The 23,924-nt window shown below is 55.5% G+C and overlaps 1 protein-coding gene across 3 annotated transcripts in view; it reads right to left on the reverse strand.

Moving 5' to 3' along the window:
- The window catches only part of CTNNBIP1 (catenin beta interacting protein 1), a 48,289-nt gene that overhangs the window by 4,527 nt on the left and 19,838 nt on the right, over positions 1-23,924 (reverse strand). For all 3 annotated transcript variants that reach the window (XM_040645757.1, XM_008694752.2, XM_040645756.1), the window contains 3 exons: positions 21,911-21,995; positions 17,170-17,288; positions 16,519-16,609 (listed from right to left, as the gene is read on the reverse strand). In XM_040645757.1, the coding sequence (XP_040501691.1) occupies positions 16,519-16,609; positions 17,170-17,265 (187 nt within the window). In that variant the 5' untranslated portion in view covers positions 17,266-17,288; positions 21,911-21,995. The remainder of the gene's footprint in view (positions 1-16,518; positions 16,610-17,169; positions 17,289-21,910; positions 21,996-23,924) is intronic.

Raw genomic sequence — 23,924 nt, forward strand, 5'->3', positions numbered from 1 at the left:
GGGGGGGGGGGGGGCGGAGGGAAAGAGCTTAAAATATGAACCTGGAACCTGCCGCAGCCACCAGAGCAAGGTGAGCCGACCTGCAGGTCCCGCCCCGCCCCCGGGGCCCTGCCCTCCCTGGGGCCTACTGCTTTCTCCCTTTTTTCTTTTTCTTTCTTTCTTTCTTGCTTGCTTTCTCTTCTCGCTTTCTTTCTTTCTTTCAACATAGTATTTGTTTTTAAGCATTTTTAAAAAAATTTTTAAGTAATCTCTACCCCCAATATGGGGCTCAAGCTCACAACCCCGAGATCAAGTCGCAGCTCTACCGACTGAGCCGGCCAGGTGCCCCTCCCCTTTTTCTAAAGGACGGTTCTCGGTCACGCCCTGAACAAGAATCAGTGGCCTGTGGCCTCTCCGACATACTTCTCTTCTATACCGTTGGAGGGATTCTCCCCAGGAGGAGAGGATGGGAAGAGCGGACACAGGAAAGGCCACAGAAGAGGGAGCCAGTGTGCGTGGTGCATGGGAGAGTTTTCTGGAGTGTGAAGCAGAATCCGGGAAGGGCAGCATTCTGCCTGGCCAGCCCCAGCACAGAGTCGGCCAGCTTCCTCCACACCACAAGGGGGCTTCCCCCCTTCCTTCCTAACTGTCCCACTACACCTGCAGCTGTGGGTGCTGCAGGAGGAGGGCTCACCCACAAGGACGTGACATCGCAGAGATGGCCTTCACTCTGTCCACCAGCGCACCAAGGTGCCACCAAGGGAACCAAGCCCACCACTCACACCCCGATCTGCCTTGAGGGGTTCTGCTGTTGCCAGCATAACTTCCATTCCTGAACAGGGAAACAGGCATCTAGAAAGAAGCTCAAATTATCTGACTTCTTGGGATAGGGGCTCCTTTGCCTGGGAGGCCCTACAAATCCTTCCCTTGTCTTCTTGGGAACATTCTGTTCTCGCCTCAGTCCTAGGACCACGAAATATCACTGCAGGCAGAATTTTCCTAGCAACCACAGAATCCAAGATGACATCATACCCTGCATGGCAGCCGAGCTGGTTACCTACCAGATGCCAGCTCTTCCCGGGCGGGCGCCGCCTGCCCAGTGCACTCATCAGGAGGGGCTGGCGGGGGCTGGGAAAGGGGCGTGGTCAGCCACGAGCAGTGGCAGCCCACTTGCTTCCTTCCTTGCCTGCCTCGTGGGCTCTCTCACAGGGACCTTAGGCCTCTATACTGAGTTGCAGGCACAAAAATAGCACTGGCTACCCTAGGAGGGAATGGTGAGTCTGCAGGGGGAACAGACCCAGGGGCTAGGACTCCCAGCACTGCAGTCTGCCTGGCCTGTGTACCTGGGCTATGCTCTGAGTTGGGGAAGGAAGTGACCTCCTCAAGGTCACACAGGGACTCTGACGCCTCCTCTTTAGCAAGACACCTGAAGCAGAAGGTTTGCTAGAGTCCCACTGGCGCCACAGTGCCAGCTGGTCTCCCGTCCCCGGCTGGGGTGGGGAAATCGGCAGCTTTCATTTTTAGAGCCTCCCACCCTGCCGCTGGGGCCGGGTCTGGAAGGGCCCACAGAGCTGCTGCCCATCCTGTGCCCTGCTCCATTCCTGAAGGGCTTGCTGTTTTCCAGGCCTCACCAAGAGGGGACAGGCCCTTGCAGAGCATCGTCTGACCTGTCCTTATCATCGGCTGGCTGGCTCTCGTCATTCCACGAGGGCCTGACCGGGAACTGTGCAGGCCTCTAGGCAAGGATGTTGCTTTCCTCTCTCCTCTTCTCCATGAAATTTGGCCCAACAGCCTAACAGGGAGGGTGAGCTGCTCAGTTAGCTGTTGTAATCGAGCTCTTAGAACTGTAGAGCTGGGGGCCTCAGGTGGGTCCCCACGGTCCCTCCCTCTTTAAAGTCCAGTAAGCGGTGGCTCCCTTGGGTGCTCTCACTGCTGGCCATCACAAGGCTCAGAACGGGAAGGCCCAGCCCACTGCCTCCAGGCTGTCAGCCGGTTTCCTATACCATTTTACAGACGGGGCTGTGTCCATCCCATTGTTAGCTCGGCTGGCCCTGTCTGGACTCGGACTCAGAGCTTCCGTCCATCCCTTCCCACCTGATGCAGGTGAGCATGGGAGGGGAGAAGCTAAGCAGCCTTTCCTGTTCAACACTCTCTGACACACCAAGAGATAAAGATGGCCAAAACCAGATGAGGGCATCGTGAGAAAAGAGAACACACACCCGTCTCTCTTACGAATACAGATATTCATAATACCTGTGATATCCAAAAATACTCAACAAAGTCCTAGCAAACAATACGGCAATATACAAATAGGATTCCATGCTCTGAACAAGTGAGATTTACCCCAGAAATGCAAGGGTGTTTTAACACCTGAAAATCAACTAATGTAACACAGACTATCGATAGGAAAAAAGGGAGAAAAACCATACAACTGTCTGAACAGGCACAGAAAACACATCTGACAAAATTCAACACCCCTTCATGGAAACACGCTCAACACACTAGTAATAGAAGGGAGGTTCCTCAATCTGATAACGAGCATTTACTAAAAACCCACAGCTACTATCATACTTAATGGTAAAAGGCTGGAAGTTTTCGCCGCTCAAGATTAGGAAGGAGGAAAGGATGTCCACTCCTGCCATTTCTATTCAACGTCGTGTTGAAAGTTCAATTCAGGGCAATTAGGCAAGAAAAAGAAATAAGAGGCATCCAAATTGGAACGGGAAAGAAGTAAAACTGTATTTGAAGATGACATGGATCTTGTATACAGAAAATCCTAAGGAATCCACTAAAAAACTATTAGAACAAATAAAGTTGCAGGATACCAGATCGATATACAAACGCCATTTGTATTTCTATACATTAGCGATGAATAATCTGCAAATGAAATGAAGAAAACAACTTCATTTACAATAATATCAAAAATAATAAAACACTTAGCAATAAATTTAACGAATGGAGTATGGAATTTGTACTCAGAAAAGTACAAAACATCACTGTGCGAAAACATCATAGAAAGAAATTCGACACAACTCCTATCAAAATCCCAGGTGCCTTTTTTGCAGAAATTGACAAGCTGCTCCTAAAATTTGTAGGGAAATGCAAAGGGTCCAGAACAGCCAAAATCATCTTGAGAAAGAAGAACAAAGTTGGACCCACACTTTTGGATTTTATATCTACTACAAAGCCACAGTAAACAAGACGTGGTGGGACTGGCGTACGGAGAGACGTGTAGGACGATGGAACAGAACAAAGAGTTCAGAAATAAACCCTCCCACTTAGGGTCAGTTAAGTTTTGACAAGGGTATCAAGACAATAGGGTGGGAAAGAAGTGAACAGGTGGTTCTGGGACAACTGGATAGTCACATGACAAGGATGAAGTTGAACCCTTACCTTGCGCCGTTATTTTAGAAATTAACTCAAAATGCACCAATGACCTACCTGTAAGTGCTAAGATTATAAAACTCTTACAAGAAAACACAGGAGTAAATCTTTATGACCTTGGGTTAGGACAGGATTTCTCAGAGATGACACCCTAAACACAAGCAATAAAGGAAAAAATAGATAAATTGGGCTTTCTCGAACTTAAAAACATTTATGCTTCAAAGGATACCACCAAAAAAGTGAAAAGGAGGTGGAGAGGCACCTGGCTGGCTCAGTTGGAGAAGCATGTGATTCTTGATCTCAACGGTGGTGAGTTCGAGCCCCACGCTGGGTTTACAGATTACATACATACATACATACATAAATGTAAATAAATAAACTTAAAAAAAGAAAAGCTTTAAAAAATAAAATTAAAATAAATTACAATGAGAAGACTTACTATTAAAAAAAAAAAGTGGAAAGGCAAGCAACAGGCTGGGAGAAAATATTTGCAAGTCATATAATCTGGGAAGGGACCAGTACCCAGAATATACAAATAACACAACTCGATAATAATAAAAAGTCAACTCAATTTTTAAAATGGGCAAAGAACTTGAATAGAGATTTCTCCAAAGATATAAGAATGGTCAACAAGCACACGCAAAGATGCTCAACATCATTAGTCACTATGGAAATGCAAACCGAAGCTACAATGAGACACTTCACACCCACTAGGATGGCTGGAATCAGAAAGTGACAATGACAGGAGTTAGGGAGGAGGTGGAGAAGTTGGAACCCTCACACGCTGCTGGTGGAATGCCAAGCGGTGCGGCTCCCAAGCCCACTCCACCCTCAGCCTTCCCCACCTCGGTGACAGCACCGCCATCCTCTAGTTGCTCAAAAACCCAGGGTGGGGGTACTTCCTGATTCCCCACCCCCACCCCGTCCTGTGCGCACACACTCTACGTATAGCACACCAGCAAATGTTCCTGGCTCTACCTTTATTATTATTTTTTAAAAGATTTAATTTATTTGAGAGAGACAGAGAAAGAGAGAGAGATCGGGGAGGGGAAGAGGGAGGGAGAGAGACAATCTCACGCAGGCTCCACAACCTAGTGCGGAGCCCACGCGGGGCTCGATCTCACAACACTGAGACCACAACCCCAGCCAAAACCAAGAGTTAGACGCCCAACCGACTGGGCTACCCAGGTGTCCCTCTTATTTTTTTGAAGTGCTTTTGTTTTCATTTTGTTTTAGTAATCTCTACACCCAACGTGGGGCTCAAACTTACAACCCTGAGATTAAGCTCAGCAGAGCCCAACACGGGCTCAATCCCGTGACCCCAAGGTCACGACCTGAGCCGAAATCAAGAGTCGGACGCTCTGCCACTGGTGAGCGAGCCACCCAGGTGCCCCTGGCTCTACTTTAAAACGATATCCTGAATACATCGCTGTTTCCTCTACGACCACCCAGTCCAGGCTCCCACATCCCTCACTAGCTTCCTGTAAACCCTTTTCCTGGATCTCCCCACTCTGGCTGCTGATTGTCCATTCTCCACACAGCAGTCAGAAAGAAGTTCGTAAAAACATAAGTCAGACCCTGCCACTCCTTTGCTCAAAACTCTCCAAAGGCTTCTTAAGGCAGGATTTCTCATCACACTCAAAGTAAACTCCAAACCCCATACCTGGCCTGCAAGACCCGACATGCTCTGGCTTCTGGCGGCCTCTTCACCTCCTTTTATACATACCCCTCTCCTCACTCCACTCCATCGCCACGGGCCTCCTGGGCTCTGCGTCCTTCAGGCACAAGTAACTTGCACCTCAGGACCTTTGCACTTGCTGTTTCCTTTGCCTCAGTGCTCTTCCCCAAGTTCATGTCATAGTTCTTGCACTTTAAACCAGTGCCTGGGCAAAATCAGCTCCTCAGGCCCTCCCAGACCACAGCTTCTAAAGCCGTGCCCTGTGTCAGTGACCTCCAGAGTTATATATTGACGTGATCTGATTCCCTACCGGAAAGCACATTCCACGTAATCAAGGACTTTATCTTGTTCACTCCCATATTCGCAGCACCTGGGAGAGTTCCTGGGACACAGGATGAATCCTCATTTTATAGACGGGGAACTTGAAGCTCAGAGAGTCGAAGCACCTCGGTGTGTCAGTGGCACAGGGAGGACCCTGACCTAGACCCTGAAGTCCATGTCTTCACCACCACCACACATCGCCGTTTCTCCTCAGGAGGAGGCAGGAACTGACCTGCTCCGGTCACCCAGAGCACCGTGGTGGCTCAGGCTTCCCATCAGAGACCAGACCCATCCCTCTGCCCCTATCAGAATGGAACCAAGACCCAGGATTTAAAAAACACCACCAAAACAGCTCTGGGAGAGTTGGAGAGAATTCAGCGTGGAGCCCAGAGCACCATCCCGGGAGGACCCCTGAGCCCAGACCCCTCCCTCCTGCCCCCAACTCCCCGCCCTGACCTAGAGCTCTGCCAGATGTCTCCCTAGTCCCATGGTTCACCTGCTAGGGCAACAGGGCCAAGGCGCTGGTGAGAACACAGCTCTCTGAACCAGGGCAGGGTACCCATCCCACGCCCAATGCCAGCTTTGCCCCTTTAACAGAGTCCAGTCAAGTGACTGGGCAGAGAAAAATGACAACTATGCAGGAGCTTAGAAAAGAGAAGCCGGCCCCCCGCCGGGGGCGGGAGACAGACAATGGGCTCACTGGTCTGTCTGCAAGCTCAGGATGAATTCACAGCCGCAGAAATCCCAGAACAGGCTCCACACACCAGCACCGGCCCCACCCACAGCCGTGTCCGGCTTACGGAGGCACCTGCACCCGGCCCTCAAGAAGTGAGGCTCCCTACAGGGGGCTGGGGGCAGGGGGCCCAGGGCAGCAAGGTATGGACAACGCCCCAGGGGCACAGAGACAAGCCCCAGCATCTGGAGAATCTCTCTCGTTAATGGAGGCTCTAACATAAAGTCTTTCAAAGGTCTTTTCATCAATATGTAAGCACCTCAGTATGTTTCCTGAATTGCTAGAACACTCTCCCATCAGCCGTCAGTTTCTAGGCGGCTCAGTGATCATGCATGACAAAGAACAGGAAAGAGGAGCCTGGAGGTAGCCACAGCCCCGAGGCCGATGTGGAGAGGGTACACGTGGCCTGTTGCACAAACCCGTCTGGAGAAATCCTAGCAGAGCCCTTCACCCTTTTCCAGGAAAGGCGGAGCTTGGTCTTGGAAATGCACAGACCCTACCACGCAAGCCTCGGGCCGACAAGGACTGCTCCGAACCCCACCCTCCCTCTCCAGGAGGGACCCTGCCCAGCGAGAGGCAGGCATGGGGGAAGGAAGAGACCAGGCCTCCTAGGCAGCTATGACGCACTGACCATGCAGTTCCTGCCTGCGTTGCACCAAAGCGCCTGGCTGCAGGGGAACAGACGGACCCTGGGAGCTCTTCCAGCTCTGGAGGCTGCAAAGGCCACCTCGGCAGCAGCACTCACAGGTGGACGGGGAGGGGAGACAGCTTTTAGGGCAGACCCTGCCTAGAAATCGACACATGGTATGGAAAGCCTGGTCCAGCTCCCAAAGGCGGCCGGCCCCCGCCCCCATGGTCCAGGATACAGCCCTGCACAGGTGTCACTGGAGTGAGGGGGGAGTCGCAGGAACAGCATCAGTCACTGGTGGGGGTGTCCCCATCACCCAACTTGGAGCGGTGAGCTCTTGCAGGCCCTGCCTCTCACAACCGAGGGGCGGGCTCTGAAGGCAGCAAGGCTCTCTGAAACCCCTGCGTCCCTCGCTGGCCGGAGCCTCCTAGGACTAGTCCAGTAGTCCTTCAAATCCCCATGGCTGCTGGAAGCCAGAGACAACAAAGGAAGCTCGCTTTGGCCAAGGGCTTCCAAACAGTCCCGGGCATCTGACCTGCCAAACCCTGGCCATCCTCCATGCACACGGCTGATGGGCTGGAGAGGAAGCATGACCACATGCTCCAGAGTGTCCAGGGTAACTCCCACCTCCTGGTCTGCCCCTTCTCTCACCAAGGCTCTTCGGTTGTGACACTTTCTCCTGAGACCCAGGAGCCTGCTGTCGATACGACAGGGTCTGCTCCCTAGCTACCCCAAGCGGCGTGGCTCAGCTACGAGCTCCGAGCTCCGGGGAGATGAGCCAGGCAGCCAGGCTTCTGGAAAAACAGGTCCCAGACCCTCCTCCACGGGGGACAGTTTCCATGGGGATGAGGCACCAGTGCCACCCTGGACGAGGCCTCCTCGCAGACGAAGCCGCTGGGCGGCACGCGCTGTTTTTAGCAGCCACGGCCCCGCAGCCCGGAGCCGGATACATCTCAGCGCTGATGCCTCAAGTTCCCAGGGGATGGCTTTTACCTAGAGACAGCACGACGCTGGTTGCCATGGGGACAGCGGCCACAGATCCACCAAGGTCTCAGCAGCCAAACCAGGCTCCGGGCTCGGGGGCGCCTCCCGGGCTCCAGGCTGACAGTCGCAGCACCAGGCACTCCGGCGGCCAGAAGGTGAGCACGCGGCACCAGACATGGGACGGGATCCTGGCAGAGGCGCTGGGCCTCCTGACCAGCCAGCGAGGGCCTCCCTGGGCTTAGGCGCCCTCAGGGGACACTGGCACCCCAGCAGCTGGGCCTGGGTCTGACCCCGCCCACCTGAGCAACCTGTCCGCACACCTACCTCCATTTTCTCATCTGTGAAATGTGACAAGTCCCACCTGGCCCACCCATCTGACCAGCCAGGATGACGTCTGCAGCAGAAAGCGTCATAAACAACTTCTGGTGTGTGTGTGGGGGGGTGTCACAACTTGGAGTTGTAGTACGCCTGTTCTGTTCTAGTCCCAGACAAGCTCCCTCAAACCCACCTCGTGCCCTCCCACACCCCCACTGAGCCCAACACACATACCCCCTACCTCTGGGCTTGTTTTCCCAGTGAGGTACTTGTTTTCCTCAAATTCTTCGGTTCCCCCCAAAATGTAAGCTCTCCTAGACCAGAGAGCTCGGCTGTATGCAGAAGGGACAGAATCTGGGAGGACTGGGTGTAAGGGGTCAGGACTGACCAGGTCTTCATCTAAAGCCCTGGTATATTCTCAAATTCTAGTGGGCATCAGAATCACCCGGGGGGGGGGGGGGTGTTTCAAATGCAGATTCCCAGGCTCAGCTGGCAGGCATTCTGATTCAGTGGAGCTGGGGTGGGGCCCAGGAGTCTGCATTTTTAACAAATACACTCGGTGATTCAGGGGTCGTGGTCTGTGGCCTGTACGCCGAGAACTCAATGCTACAGACAGTCCCCTGACCCCCACCGCACCCCTGAGCTGATGTCCCTTGTCCAACAGCATTCTGAAAGAGACCTCTCCTCCCACTTCCATTTCCTCACTGATCCCAGGCCCACGGCAATCTGGCTCCCAGCCAGGGCTCCGCAGAAACTGTTTTAGTAAAGTTGCCCCTGACCCTTTCATGACAAGCCTGGGGGACCCTGACAAAGACCCTGCTGCCCCTCCCCTCCTTCCGGAGCTGCACCACGTTCCCCACTGCCCTCACAGCTGTGCTCACTGGGCTCCGTCCTCCCCTCACTCTGCCTGCTCTCCCTGTGTGACCTCCCTCGACTCCCCGCCTCCCCCCGGCCATACCCCTCACCTGCTCCCACCTTGAACCTGAGCTCTGACCTGGCTCCCACCCCGGCCAGACACCCCCAGGCACCTCCCCCTCGGAGCTCCCCTTCCTGCCTCTCCGCCACAGCTACTCAGATCCGGTGCCTCTGGCGCTGGGCCACTGGGCCCTGGGTCTCAAACCCTGACCCCACCGGTTCACACAGCCTGCAGGTCCTCGGTCTTAAACGTCCTGCCTCTGAAAAATATCTGCATTGCCTCACATGTGGTGGAAGGTCACTGTGACCTTCCAACTATCGCCCTGCCTTACCCTGTGTCCTGTGACCTCTCACCAGCGCTCACCCTAAACGGATGACAATCTGACCTAGCCATCCCCCCCTTTGGATCCGTGGGGACCCCTTGCAGTCCTCAGGATGAACTCTGTCCAGAGCCCATGTGCCTTCCCAGCCACTCACCACCCACCTGGCCACCCCACACCCGTCTCTTAGGGGGACACAAAGACGCCCAACACTCACGCTGGGCAGGCTCCAGAGGCTTCCTCCGATTTCCCCCCCACTCACATTCCCACACATCCATCAGGACTCTGGCAATTCTGGGTGGGCTTCCCTTCCCTCGGGATGAGTCACACTGCGATCTGTGCATTTGTTCGTGCGTCTGTCTGCCCTGCTGGACTGGCAGCTCGAGGGCGGGGGCTGTCACCTGGCACCATGCCCGGCCCATGGACTGATGGCCAAAAGGGAGCAACACTGTCCCATCCACGCTGGACCGAGCAGCCCCTTGACACCCCGCTCCAAGACAGAGACCTGCCTTTGATGGGGTGTTGGGAGGTCAGTGCAGTCCTGCAGGAGGGCTTTGAGGACTCTGAGGCCCTTGATCTGGCTCTATGCACTAGAACCCACTAGGCTGGGTAAAGAAGGGTCAAAGCAGCCCTTCCCAGGCCAGGACCAGAGGCTGGAAGGGGCAACCGGCCCTGCATTTCAGCACACCCCTGACCCGGTCTTGGGATGCTTTTTTCTTTTCCTGTGACCTGGGTTATCACGTACCCAATCCTTCTGATTGACTTTTCAGTCTGATTCAATGTTTATGATCTTTTTGGTTCACTTTTATTATTACTAGGTTACAGGTAATTCTCATCTAAGTGTTGATTAAAGTTAAAAAAAAAAATCATCTTCCTGCCCCATAGACTGGAATTCTCCCGAGGCCTGACTGCCATTTCAGTCCAGAGTTTGTCGTTGCCAGGAGCCTCTGGGAAAAGCCTTGGAGCCCCACCTGGGGGACGAGAGGACACAGAACCCCCAGCAGACGGTCCCCGCTCTTACAGGACTCACCTCCCGGAGGCCCGGTCTGTGCAAGTATTCAGGAAACCCTAGCTCAGGGCCAGAAGCTGGCCTAGGGGCTGAGTGTGTCACTGAGAACACAGCACAGCTTTGGGTCCCAAACGGCACAGCAGCTACACTGCAAGAACAGTCACAGGGAGCTGCAGAGCGAAAGGAGGGGCACGGGCTGACCCTGGAAGGAGTCCGAGAGGGCTCCGTGGAGGCAGTGAAAGAGCTGAAGCCACGGTGGGGGGGGGGGGAGAGCGCTCCAGGAAGAAGCTGGCTGGGAATGGGGCCTGTGATGCCAGCACCTCACCAGGGGCGCTGAGAGGGCCACAAAGGGGGGCATGAGTGGAGGAGGGCACTCCCTTGGTCAACCGTGAAGCCCGCGTGGTGGCAGGCCCTCCCCCGGAGTCGCTGGCTTCCTGCGGGTTTGCCTGTGACCACAACTATTTTAACAAGGTTCCCAGTGTAACCCTGAGACCAAATGACCTATTTGAGGCTCTCTGGCAGCATACCCTGAGCAGCAGCTCTGGCTTCCAGGGGGGAAAGCCAGAAGAGCCCTGGGACAGCCCAGCTGGCTCAGGCTGGGGACCTTCCCTGGAAAGTCTCTTGGAGAAAGAGTGTGATCAGACAGAGGCTGGAACAGCCCTGAGCGGCGGCCGCGCCAGCACTGTGGCTCCCACGGCCAAGGGGGGGGCGGCAGCCGACCAAGGGATGTCCTGGGAGGCCCCGGGGCAGGGAAGGGACAGAAGCTTCCTTCACAAAATGGGCCCCATCTAGACCGGACAAGCGCCTATCCACGGCACCGCACAAGGACGAGAGTTCTGTAGACACCTTGTCACAGGGAGGCTTGGCAGAGTGCCAGTGGGGGCCGGGGCCTGGCCCTCGCTGGGCGTCCCATCCCCTCAACAGAGCGCTCAGAGAACCAGCACATTCAAAGGCACCTCGGGTGAAGGGCCTGGGATTAAAAGGCAGCGAAAAACTCCAAATGTTTTCTGCACCTTCCTGAAATACATTATTGCCTAAATCACGCCTGTTCCTCAGATAAAACAGCCCTGCTCAAACACGCACAGGACCTGAAAGCTACTCCTAGAATTCATCTTAAAAGAAGTGCTGAAGTGTGAGGATGGGTGCTCCGCGCCCACCTGCCCTCGTGGCTCTGCGGCCCAGCGCCGACTAACCCTCTCCAGGCCTGTCTTCTCCTCTCGAAGGTGGGGCCGCGACGGCACCTGTCTCACAGGACTGCCGCGGGGACTCACCGGGGTCACTCCTGTGTGCGGCTTGACAGCGAAGCCGGCACACAGTAGGAGCTCAACCAATGTTTGCTGTCACTGTAATTAGTAGCAAAAATGAGAAAGAAAAACCCAGTGGGAAAGGATTGGTCAACGAACTATACCACAGCCAGCTGGCCGCACGTCATGCGATCGCTAAAATGTTTTCCTGAAAATTGTTTGAAAATACTATAAAATTATTGGGGTGCCTGGATGGCTTAGTCGGTGAAGCGTCTGCCTTCGGCTCTGGTCATGATCCCAGGGTCCTGAGTTCAAGGCCCGCATCGGGCTCCCTGCTCAGCAGCAAGCCTGTTTCTCCCTCCCCCTCGGCCCCCTGCTCGTGCTCTCTCTAAGGCTCTCTATCTCAAATAAATACACAAAATATTTTAGAAAATACTATACAATTATCATAAGTGAAACATGGATGTTAAAATGGTTATTAAAATGTTCATACTGTATGGTCCCAAATTTATGATGTAAATACACGCCTATTTTTTTTTTTTTTAAGATTTTATTTGTCAGAGAGAGAGCGCAAGTGCGAAAGCAAGCGCACAAGCAGGGGGAGCAGCAGACTCCCCGCTGAGCAAAGACACCGATGCGAGGCTCGATCCCAGGACCCTGGGATCATGACCTGAGCCCAAGGCAGACGCTTAACCGACTGAGCCACCCAGGTGCCCGATACGAGCCTATTTTTAAAAGGCTGATGGGAACTTGAGCAGGAGGTGATAGAGCTTGCAGCCTTGTGGTCGGATTCAATCCTTCCAGCTTTTCTGCTGCTTCTCCCTTCCCCCGCTTTCTACAATGACTGTGCATTATTTTATAACCAGGAAAAAAGATCAATATGTGTTATGGAGAGAGTAGCACCAGCGATAAGAAAGGAATGAACTCAGCATTCTGTCGAGCCTGCTTTTTGGAAGCTACAGCTCTCGACCCCCACGCTTCCAGCTGGCTTTCTCAGCACTGCGACCTTCCCAGAGCGGTACTGATCTCCTCTGGCTCAGAGTCAGCCCTGCCTGGCTGTCGGGTCTGCTTGGCCACCCCCGGGGAGTAGGAGACAGTGCTCAGAGAATTGGCTCCATGTTCTTGCCTTTCTGGGAGACAGTGGGCCCTCAGGCCCACAGCCTGGTCCATTCATTTGTCCAAGCATGCCCTGGGGCTTATGGGGGCCCAGCCCCAGAAATACAAAGGGGGAAAGCCACAGTCCCAAGCTGAAGGGGCTCAGAGTTGCTCAAGAGACGGACCGGGAGACGGTGTGGGGAGAAGCACAGGTGGGGTGCACATGTGTGATGGTAATCACAGGAGGGCCTGGCCCAGCCTGCGAGAGGTAGGGGAAGGTTGGGGGTCAGGGCTGAGCTCCGGGCAGCCCACATGCAAATACAAAGGCACAACGGCCAGCCAGCCCGAGACAGGAACTGAAAGCCATTTGCTATGGCTGTTCACGGTGCATGAAGTCACCGTGGCAGGGGCTGGATTTCAATCGCAAGGCAGTAAGGAGCCACTGAAAGATTTTAAGTAGGGGAAAGACCTGCTGAGGTAAGGGTAGGAAGTGCACTGGAGGGGCGTGGTGGGAAGTCAAGATGCCAGAACCGTCTGCAGGGGTCAAGACAAAAATGAATATGGCTCTGGACAAAATGAGGCTTCGAACCAAGATGGAGACAGGGCGGATCTGAGGAGCACTGGGGCAGAAGGATCACAAGGGCTTGGTAACTTACTAGACACTCGGGTCTTCAAAGAGGAGTGCCGGCGCACTGGGCATTTGGTGGTACATCCGCCACTAAGAATACAGGCAGAAGAATAGGTTCGTGGGGGTAGATCCAGAATCTGGATCTGAGTGTGGGTTGTCTGTGGCAAGATGGTGGGGAGGGAGGGGCATGTAAAGTTCTGGCGGGTCAGGAGAGGGTCTGGGCTGAGGGTGTTTTTGGAGGACGTCGACCAGGGCCGGTGAGACCCCCCCAGGGGAAGGTGTGACAGAAGGGAGGGCAGAACATGGAAAGCATCAGTGTGGTGTGGGAAAAGGAGCGCTCACGGACAGTGAGCAGAGGGGGCAGAAGATGAGCTGCGGGGGATGGAGAGACAGAGAGAGAGGTGAGAGAGGTGTATCACAGAGGACAAGGGAGGGGAAGGAGGGCTTCCAGAAAGAGGCCATCATGGGAGGTCTCGGCCCAACAGAGGCCAGGCAGGCCCAAGGCTCAGTGCTGGTTAGGGAGCCCCTATGGTGCAGGCCCATGCAGCACGGTGTCTGGCACCTGCCCGGACCCAGCAGATACAGCACAGGATCACACTTCACTGAGGGAAGACCGGGAGGCCTGGGCGTGGGGCGAGGGATGCCCAGCCCCCTCTCCTCCCTGGGGCTAGGGAGGGCCAGCAGCGCTCCTTGTACCAGACCCCTCCAGCCACAGAGGGGAAGCGTGTGTGAGTCTAATGATGGCAGACCAATGCCAAGCTCTGTCCTGTTGGTGGCTGGTCTCAGGACCCCACTGAGGGGAGCTCAAGGAGGCTGTTCTGTCTCTTGCAGAGGACAGTGCTGGGCATTTGCTGAGACACAGTGCCACCTCGTGGCAGGAGGTGCTCACACCAGATTTCTGCCAGACTGTCACGCACCACGCTGACTGCAATGATCCGGGACTTTTACCACTTGGACAGCACCCGAATCCCTGCCAGCAGCATCCCTGTGGCATCAGCTAACAGGTCCTGCCAACAGATAAGGTGGGCAGGCTAGGAAGTTAGCCAAGCCCCATTTGGCCCCACAGTATGGGCAGAGACGCAGGGTCCTGTTCTCGGGGTTGTGCCCCCAGCACGGGACAGACTTACTGATTGCTGTTTTGTTGTGCATTTGTGCATTTGTCTGTAGGGTCCTTACACACACAAAAATAATGCCAAGATCGTAAAGGTCTTCCACACACGGCTGCCCATTCGCCTCCTACTCAGTCCACAGGAATCCTCAGGACTTTCTGCGGCAGCGTGTCTTCCTGCGTGGTTCAGCTCAGGGGTGACTGTGGGGACCCGGGGTAGCAGGCAGGGTGCCCCAACAGCAGGGAACCACACCAGCCACCAGCTGGGTCCTGGTGCAGCTCCAGAAGCCTGCTCCCTGGGGAGATGTATCTGAGGCCTGCCTGGCTGTCCCATGGACACCCCACAACTAGGAAGGCCCAGATTCTGGGGCCACACCCACATGCCCACAGCTTACTTCTGACTGCTCAGCAGTTTCAGGCCAGGTGAGGTTATCATGACCTTCACTCCACACAGTTCATTTTTATTCTCAACTGCTGGTTTAGCTAGGTGAGAGACAGAGGTCTCTTAATGCTTTTTTAAACTTCCCCTTATTACAAAAGAAATGCATGTGCAATGTTAAAATACTAGTTTTTCAAAAACATGTGACTTGGAAAGTTAAAGTCCCTTATATAGTTCTACTCTCTATTAAAATTTCCTATTAACAGCCTGGTCTATGTTCTTTCAGCTTGTTTTCCTATACACATACATGTGTGAGTGTGTGTGTGTTTGTGGGGGTGTTTTCCACAATGACATACAGTTCTACAACTTACTGATTTTTTCCTTTAAGAGCATCCTACTAGAGGCATCCTTATCACCCAGCCCCAATTCTGGTTAATTCAGTGACTTAAAATTGGGGTGGGAGAAAAAGCGATGTTCTAGGGACACAGGGGCTTGAGGGTTTCAGGGAGATATGGTTCAGGAGCCTGGGGAGTGAGGGGGGGCCCGTGCTGGAAACCCAGACCAGCCGTGGATGAGAAAGGGTCTCTCCCGGAAACAAAACCCCAGGAGGGGCGGACTCCACCCCTGGCAGTACCGTCGGTACAGAACAGGCTGCGGCAGGAGCGTGACCCAGGCAGGCTGTGCTTGGCGAGTGCCTGTCCCGGGAGCTGCCGGAGCCACGGGGACGCCCTGTACATTTCTGCTGAGTGGGGTGCACAGGCCAGGTGACAGCCGGCGTCAGAGCTAGGGAGCCGGGCCCTGCGCCAGGGCTGAGGCCTGTGATCTCCAGGAGAGCAAGGACAGCTTCAAGACAAGCGGCCTCGAGTGCTACACCTGCTCTCCTCCTGGGCCCCACGGATCAGCCACACGCCCCTCGGTGCTCCGATGATGGGGGCCAGCTCACATCGGATGCCCCGCAGGCCAGGCCGCACGGTTTCATGGCCGATAATGCCAACGAGGAGAAAAATAAAAGGAAAGGACTAGATGGATGTGCTGGTGAGGACACTGCGGGCTCCAGGGTCAGAGTAAGCCTTCCAGGATGGGAAAGCCCATAAGTGCCCAGCCTCCTGCTGCTCCAGGACAGACCGCGTCGAGCCCTGCCCTGGAGCCGGGCAGCAGGTTGTGCATCCTGAGCCCTCTGGTGACGGGCTATACGACCAGGGCGACCCCTTACTGCTGCTGAACCCATTTCCTTGCCTGTGAAGTGCAAGTAATACCACCGGTTCCGCTCTACGATTAAATGAAATGATGTGTGTCCGGGACTCAGCAGGTGCCTGCTAGACAATAAATACCCTAGTGTCACCCGCCACCATTATCATGATCGGGTAAGGGCACCAGAATGGAAATGACTCCCCCGGGCAGATGGAGCCCTCAGGCATGCAGAGCCCTTGGAGCCTCTGGCCTGGGTAGCACCTGCACGGCTGGTGCCCAGGACAGGTCTAGCCCACGAGGGTGGTCTTCCTGCACCGGGTGCTGGGTGGGCGGGGATCAAGCCAAAAACAGGAAATGCAAAAACCAGAGCCTCTGCAGTCACAGGGGCTCCCCAATGCCTCTATCTCTCGCCTTCTCCAGGCTTAAAAAGGGGGATTCCCAACATTACCTGATGGGGTCCTCGGCTCCCACCTGGGGAAAGAGATGGGCCCAGGCCTGGGACTGAGCTCTATGGATGGGAGGCGGCTACACCCCTCCTGGTCCACCCCAGGAACCACAACTTAGTGCCTCCAGGAAGGGCGCGGCTGGGCGCCCGGCTGGGACTCACCCTGGTCGATGGAGTGCTGGGGGAGCTGGCTGAGCTGGCTGCTGACTACCCCCGCATACGTGCGCAGGAACTCCTCCTCACTGGCCGTCAGCTGCAGGGGGGAGACAGCCACGGGTGAGGGGCGCCACGCACGGGCTCCCCGAAGGTACCTCCTCCTCTTACCCCTGGCATCCCGTCCCTGAGTCCTGACCCTTCAGTTCCAGAGCGAGCACCCCCTCCCCCCACCCTGAAGCCTGGCCCATGGTCCCACAGGCCTTGCCGCTCAGATCCAATCTGAGACTGGGTTCCGAGGAGCACGGGACCTGCCCAGGGAGCCCATCCCTTTCTTGCTGAATAATGCTACCCTCTCAGGGCCCATCCTGCCCAGCCCCTCGGACAGCTCCTGGGGAGACGGGAGGAGAGTAAGTCCAGGGCCTACAGGGGCTCACCGCCCTGCCCCCCCCCCCGGGCCCAAGCTCAGCACAGGGATGGGAAGACCACCCCAGCAGTCCCCCCGGAACGGACGGGCAGGGCTCTGAGTGACATGAATTGGCCGAACCACAAAGCCAGCACCCCCCTTCCTAGAGCAGGGCTGTCACAGGAGGTGGCTGCCGCTCTCTGCTCTGCACCCTCCCTGGGGGACCCGTGGCTCGGCACCCCGAAGGCACTCACATTTGATCCCATCTTCCTCAGCATGAGCAGCACTCGGACCTTCTGCTGAATGTACATCTCTTCCGGACTCTTCCCGGGAGCCCCCTCGCGGTTCATTCCCTGGCCAGCCCTAGGGACTCCTGTAGAGTGAGGAGAAGCACTGAAGTGGGGGTCAGAACGAGACACACCAGACTCAGACGGGGGCTCGGCAGGAGCTGCCAGGCAGCCCGCAGGGCTTCAGGGTCTCGCTTCTGAGAGCCCAGAGCAGCTGGCGAGTTGCACGTTCCTCCCTCACCCCTCCTGGCCCCAGACAGCCAGACTGAGCGGCTCGATCCTGGAGCGGCGCTGGCGGCCAGCACCCTCTGCGAGGAGCTGTCGGGCCCAGGGACACTGAGCTGACCCAGGACTTCTGGCCAGCTCAACCTTCCAGCCACCCCCTCAGCAAGAACCCTGAGATGAGCCACAGGAGATGTGCTGAATGAAGCCCAAAGTGCCCCTTGTGCAACTTCCACAAGGAGCAAAAGTGACACGACCAGAGGCAGCCAGCCGGCGCCTCTGGCTGGAGATACCGTGAGATCGGGACCCAGCCCCGAACACTAGGGCAGCCCCCTCCGCAAAAGCCCCTGACGACTTCAAGAGGCCGGCACCTGGGCTGGGCTCCAAGGAGTCCCTCGATGGGGTCAGGCAGGCCCGGGCTATGGGGCACAGATACCTACCTGAGCTCACTGCCGTCACCCTCACACGCCCACCCCTCGTCAGAGGGCAGCGCCTGCAGGCAGCAGCTGTGTCCAGGGACAGCAAGGACCCGACCTGCACAAAGGTCCCAGGAGAGAAGTCCCAGGGTTTCCCCCCTCTAGGAGGAGCCGGCCGAGAGGAAGCCGGGCGTGGAGGGGTTTGGGTTACACACTTGTAACTCCTGGATGAGTCAGAAATAACGCAGCAGCTGGTGGGGGTGGAGCCTCGGCAGCCCTGGCGCCAAGGAGCTGCACTTGGAGACCAAGGGAACCTGGCTCGTGAGCCAAGGACACTCCTCATGCCGTCCATCCAGGGGCCAGCAAGCCCTGGACCAGCAGGCTCTCCCAGGCCGGCCTGCTCTCTGTGCAGAGGGTGGACTCAGAAATGTGCCAGAGCCCTGGGCACCAGCCTCCCTGGAGGTCCCTGTCAACTGCTCAGTCCCCATAAGCTCACAGGGGCTCTGGCCCTAAAAGTCCACACGATGGGCTAAAAAGCTGGCAAGCTGGGGCTTACGTAGAGCTGTATACTGGATGTAGCATGTCTCCTTCTGGGGCCTTCCTTCCCCCCACATCCTTTCCCCCCCAGACTCCCTATTGTACCATCTTCTCACCTGCCACCTCCTCTGGGCTCAGAAAAAAACCTAATGAACACTGATAACCAGGAAAGACGGGTAAGCCACCTCCAGAGGGCCACTGATGGGAGGCAGCCCCGCCATGCCCAGTGGACAACACTAACTCCCCAGTACCACTGAGTGGGAGAGCCCTGTTGTGGGACGTCACTTCTCACATGGAGCCCCTCCTCACTTCCTTCCACTCCACTAAGCCACGCGAGTACCCACGAGGCCTGCACGGGCGGCCCTGCCTCCTTCTCACGCCTCCCCTCGCGTCCTGCCTTCCTGACCCCGGTCTATTTCTAGAACATACCAAGAAGATCTTTCCCCCAGCAGCCTTTGCACTGGGTGTCCCCTGAGCCCGGGCTGGTTTCTTTTCATCCTTTGACTTGCTTAAAGATGGCTTCCCGAGGAACCTTTCCTGACAGCATTAACTGAAGCAGGTTCTGTGTCCCCCCAACCCTTACATCCTCTGGGTCACATAGCCCAGGCTCATCCCAATTTTCTGAGAGGGTCTTGCTGGAGTACTTGCTTATCATTTCTCCCCTGCTCGACTAGAGGGCCAGGGCCCGCTTAGCTCGCCCCATCCTCCACAGCCCAGCACTGTGCCTGGGAGGCCCTTAACAGATACCGCCGGCTGGCTGAGTGGAAAATCAGGACGGTCTGTGGGGTCTAAGCTTCTCCCTTCTACAGTATCCACACTGATTTAGGGCCAAATGTCGCCGTGTTGAAACTGACCGAAGTGCCTAATCCAGGCTCCATAACCAAGCTGAGCCGTGGCAGAGGGCTCCCGTTCAAGCGGGTGGAGTGCCGTGGGCTGTCCTGTTCCCCAGAGGACTTCTGACACACTCCACAAAGCCTTCAAACTGGGAGTCAGGGCTTCGGGGAGTAAAAATCTTCCACCCCCGTCCTGTGTCCAAGGGCTAAACAGTCAGTTTGCCCTCTCCTTGTGAAAGACAGCATCGAAGACCGGTGGTGACCTGCCACTAGGTGTCACCACACACAAAAGAACCAGAATTCCAGCAAGATTCCCCGCCTACCCCCACCCCAACTCCCCAACAGGCCCATCTGGTTCAAGCCCCTATTCTGATCCTATGTCACAAAGCACACCCCAGCCCCAGTTCCCACAGCGAGATCTAGTCATCATCCAGGGGCCGGCCCCACTCGGGCAAGGATACGTATCTGGTCATGCTGCATATCCCAGGACCTAGGGGTCCTGGCTTCCCAGGGGTTGGGGACCCCTTCCTCACTGTCCGTCCCTGACCAGCCAAGCTTCCTCCAACAGAGACGTGGGCTCAGAACTGCAGAAGTGTGTGAGCGTGACCATGAGCGTGGGTGTGTGTGAATCTCTACATGGTCTATTTTACAGAATTTGCTCTGTCCAGCAATCCTGGCATCTCGTACAGATGGATGTCATCCCATTGTCCTCCACTGGAGCCTCGGTGTCCGGGGGACCTCCCACACTCAAACTGTGATTACGGGGGGTGGGGGGTAAACGCCACCCAGCCATGGGCCTCAGGTGTCATGGGGCTTGAGTGGGTGTTTGGGGCCAGGTTACTCCCACTTCAGCTTCCTTGGCAGAAACAGTTTCTTAAACTGTCTGTTCTTGCTTTGAGGAAGAGTCATCATTTCTAAAAATTCTGGCTTTCTAGTATTCTTCGAGCTCTACGGGAGCTGTTCTGCCCTGCTGCCTGCTAGGGGAAACGCCCAGGGCTGGGTCTGGGGCAGAAAGTAGCAGCCACGAGCACACGCGCCCGCCCTTCACACTTCAATCCAAAACAGAGGAGGACATCATGACTGCTTTACAGGGTTCTGTCCTAAACAGAATCTGCAGCGGGGGTGTCCACGTGAAGAAAATTAGTAACTGAAGAGAGTAAATCATAATCACCCAAACAACACACATGCGACAGTCGCTGACAGGCGGCAAGTCTACTAAAGCATTCTTGGGTTCGGTGCCTATCCCAGCAAACATGCTATTCGATTTCCATCACCATTCTCACAAGCGTCAGATTAACTTCACTAGAAAACCCTCATCCTCCCCTGTAGGGATGAGGAACTGGGCTCCAATGAAATGGGTCTGAATTACGTAAGTCCAAACTGCAAGTAATTTGGACAAAATAGTTGTGCAGTCCTGAGCCGTGAGGCAAAGGTGACAAGCCGTTCTCAGTTATGGTCTCCCAGCTGCTCTGGAAACATCCCATCATCTAGAAAGGCGGTACTTCCATTCTAAGTCCTGAGAAAATGTCTCGATGTTAACTGCCCAAGTCAGAGACAGACCTGCTCCCTCTCCTAGCCACCACTGTGGGAGCTAACTAGGGAAAATGTAGATGAGCCAGAAAATGGAAAACGGAAACAGGAAACCATCAGCTACCCAAATGAAATGGTGAGGGCAGAGGCCCGTGGCTACAGACGTGGGTATAAGTCCAGAAACTTACATCTGATAGGGACCGATGTGATTAAGGGAAACCAAGGTACAGACATATTCCCCAGCACACCCCCTTCGTTCCTGTTGGTTCTGAGCCCGCATCTCTGTGGGAGGAAGGCTGATTGGCACGGGGATCCCAACCACTAGGAGGGATCCATACAAAGTGACAAGGTGGCCCGTGGCCTAAGAGGCCACACTGCAGTCCGTGGGAGACATCGAGCTCACACGTGAGATAGCACGCTCCTGCCCTGCCCTGCAGGAACCCAGCCTCTCCCAGCACACGGTCTCCAGCTTGAAGCAGCGGCTGTCACTTCAGAAGAACCTCGGCGCAGAAGGAACCCCAGAGCAGGACAGCCAAGTGTTCCATGCAGCAATCAGGCCATTCTGATAAACAGCGTTGAAAACTGGCCTCCTTCTGATGGGCACGAATGGCCCTGCACACAAACACAGCCACCTGCGTGCATCCTTATGTAGAAACTTGAAGCTCATGCTGTTTGAATACCCACATTTATAAAACTGGAATATACATTTACACCCGGGGTGGTCTTACACCTGCTTGGAAAACAGTGAGTCACTTCAAGCTGGGGCAAGACAACGGGGGTGTCCTTTACCCACACAACCCACCTCTGCTCTGTGGGTCCCCACACTTGTCTTCGTTCTACCCATTTTTTTTAAAGTTGTGATATATTTTAAACGCTTACATTTAAAAAGGTACGTTTACATGTATGCAATGTAAAACAACGTTCTATAATTGTGTGATTCACAGAACTTACACAAAATATTAATTCAGACACTGCACACATCTTAGCCTAAAAGCAAAGAGCAGTGCCATGGCATTGACGGGCAGGTGACTATGAGCAGTATCGGGCACGGTGGGAGAAGGAAGCGAGAGGAGCTCCCTTCGCATTCGAGCCCCGCAGCCCAAACCCAAGGCCCGCTCCCCAGCACTGCCCTACGGCCTGCTACCAGAGTCCTTCCCCAGGGGTCCTTACCTGCCTCTGGAAATTAACTTCAGGCAAACAGCTGCTCGACTGTGATGGGCGGGCTGTGGCCGGGGAGAAATAGGAAGGTGGGGCCCTGTGGAAACACAGAACACGGGTCATGGGAGGAGCCGGGACGGCCCGCGGGGCTGCGGGAGTCGAAGCTAGAGCACACGGCCCACGCCCATGGACCCACCACACTGGTGGGAAGCTCGTGGCAACGGGCTCTGCCGCGGTCTGGAAATACCTGTGTGTCTGGCCGGCCCGGGGAACCTGCACCAACACCTCTGGGATCAGGTGCTGACTGCAGCTACGCTCGCCTGTCGTTTCCGGCTAAAGCAGGTCACCACACACCCTCCTGCCTCGGGTTAGTCACCAAGTCCAATGGAGAGCTGAGCTGGGAGATGTTGCCGCTAGAGTGAGTCACTCGAGGCAGCTGACGGGCAAGTCCCGCACCTGCACCAGAAGGCATCCCACCCACTGCACGTCACCTGAGCCAGGCGCCGGGACCGCGTGCTCCGCCTGCTGTGTGCTCAGATGTGCATTTCTGTTTGTCCTGTGCCTGGTGAACATCTGTAGCTGGACGTGTAAACATAAACTAAACCCCCCCCCACACACACACACATAAAACACAGCTGCGGGTCATTTACAGGCTGCCCGCCTGCCCACACGTCTCCCGGCCCCTAACACCCCTCTTGCAGGAATCAAAGAACACTGTCTTCTCCTCTTTCGCCTCTGCCGCACAACCTCATTGCGGAGGTCCCGTGCAGGTTACTGAGGCAGGTGGGGGGCACCAGGGAGCGGTGCCCACTGCGCCAGCCCGGCCACCTCCTCCGCTGTGCGCACTGACCTCGGAGCCCCGGGTTACAGGGGGACTCCCAACTCTCAGCCCTGCTGTGAGGACAGAGGTCTGAGGGTGACACTTTGAGACACCTGTTCTGCGGGAGGCGCGGGACCGAGGACAGCTGGGAAGCCCCTCTTCCACTATCTTTTGGCAAAGAAAGATGCTCACTCACCCGGGGAGGGGGGGTGGCCTGAAGAAAACGTGTTTCCCGGAGAAAGTGAGATTTCAAAAGCCTGCCCTACAGGTGGACGCTGCCCGAACCCTCCGGTCTCTGGTCTGTGCATCTCTTCAAGCAGCAGTGGCCCTCGGAGGGAGGAACCGTCACCCACCCCTGTGGGAACACTCCCTCTGCCCTCAGACTGCGGGAACAGCCGCCCCTATGGGAACAGGCATCTTTAGCGATTAATTGCTCTTTTATTCCTCTAGATATCAAAGCACCGAAATACCAAGGCTCCCTGGGGAACCTTCCACCCAAGTCCCCACGTTCCTTCAAAAAGAGATGAGAAGAGGCAGCCTCCTCCTACTTCTGAGGGTCTTTAATTTCTTCAACTACCACAACAGCCAATTAGCCTCCTACTGTCTACAGGACCCGGGTCCTTCCAAGAAGCAGAGAGGACCTTGTATTAGTGATTTTAAGGGGAGGCATCCAAAGGCTGCAGGTCTGTTCCAGATGGGACTGTCTGGGGATTGGTGACCAGCTGTTCTATTTGCCATTTTTAGGATCAGGTCAATGTCCCCATTTTACAGAGAAGAAAACTGAGGCTCAAAGTTCTGGGGGCTCCTGAGCCAGTGGAAGGCAGTAAGCATGCTCCAGGAGCTGGACTGTTTTCAGTTCTGCTTTGTTGCCGATCAACTGTGCTCCCCGAGCTTGGTCACTGCCCTTTGGGCCCTTCATTTTGCCCACCATAAAAAGGAAATCATGACCTCTACCATGTCTCCCTGCACTGGCTACAATGAGATCAGGGCGGGCTTCATGAGCTGAGGCCTAGCAGGTCCCATCCTTGGTTTAGAGCTCGGCTATCACCATCTTGAAATGCTTAATCATTTTTGAATAAGGGGCCCTATGAGGGGCCCTGCAAATTATAAAGTGGTCCAGAATGAGAAAAAGAATGTCAAGGTGCCTCGCAAACTGCCGTGGGCCCCGGAACCTGAAGTAGATGCGACACTGACTCCAGCAGGATT

Source organism: Ursus maritimus, unplaced genomic scaffold, assembly GCF_017311325.1.
Source record: "Ursus maritimus isolate PB19 unplaced genomic scaffold, ASM1731132v1 scaffold_32, whole genome shotgun sequence".
Lineage (NCBI taxonomy): Eukaryota > Metazoa > Chordata > Mammalia > Carnivora > Ursidae > Ursus > Ursus maritimus.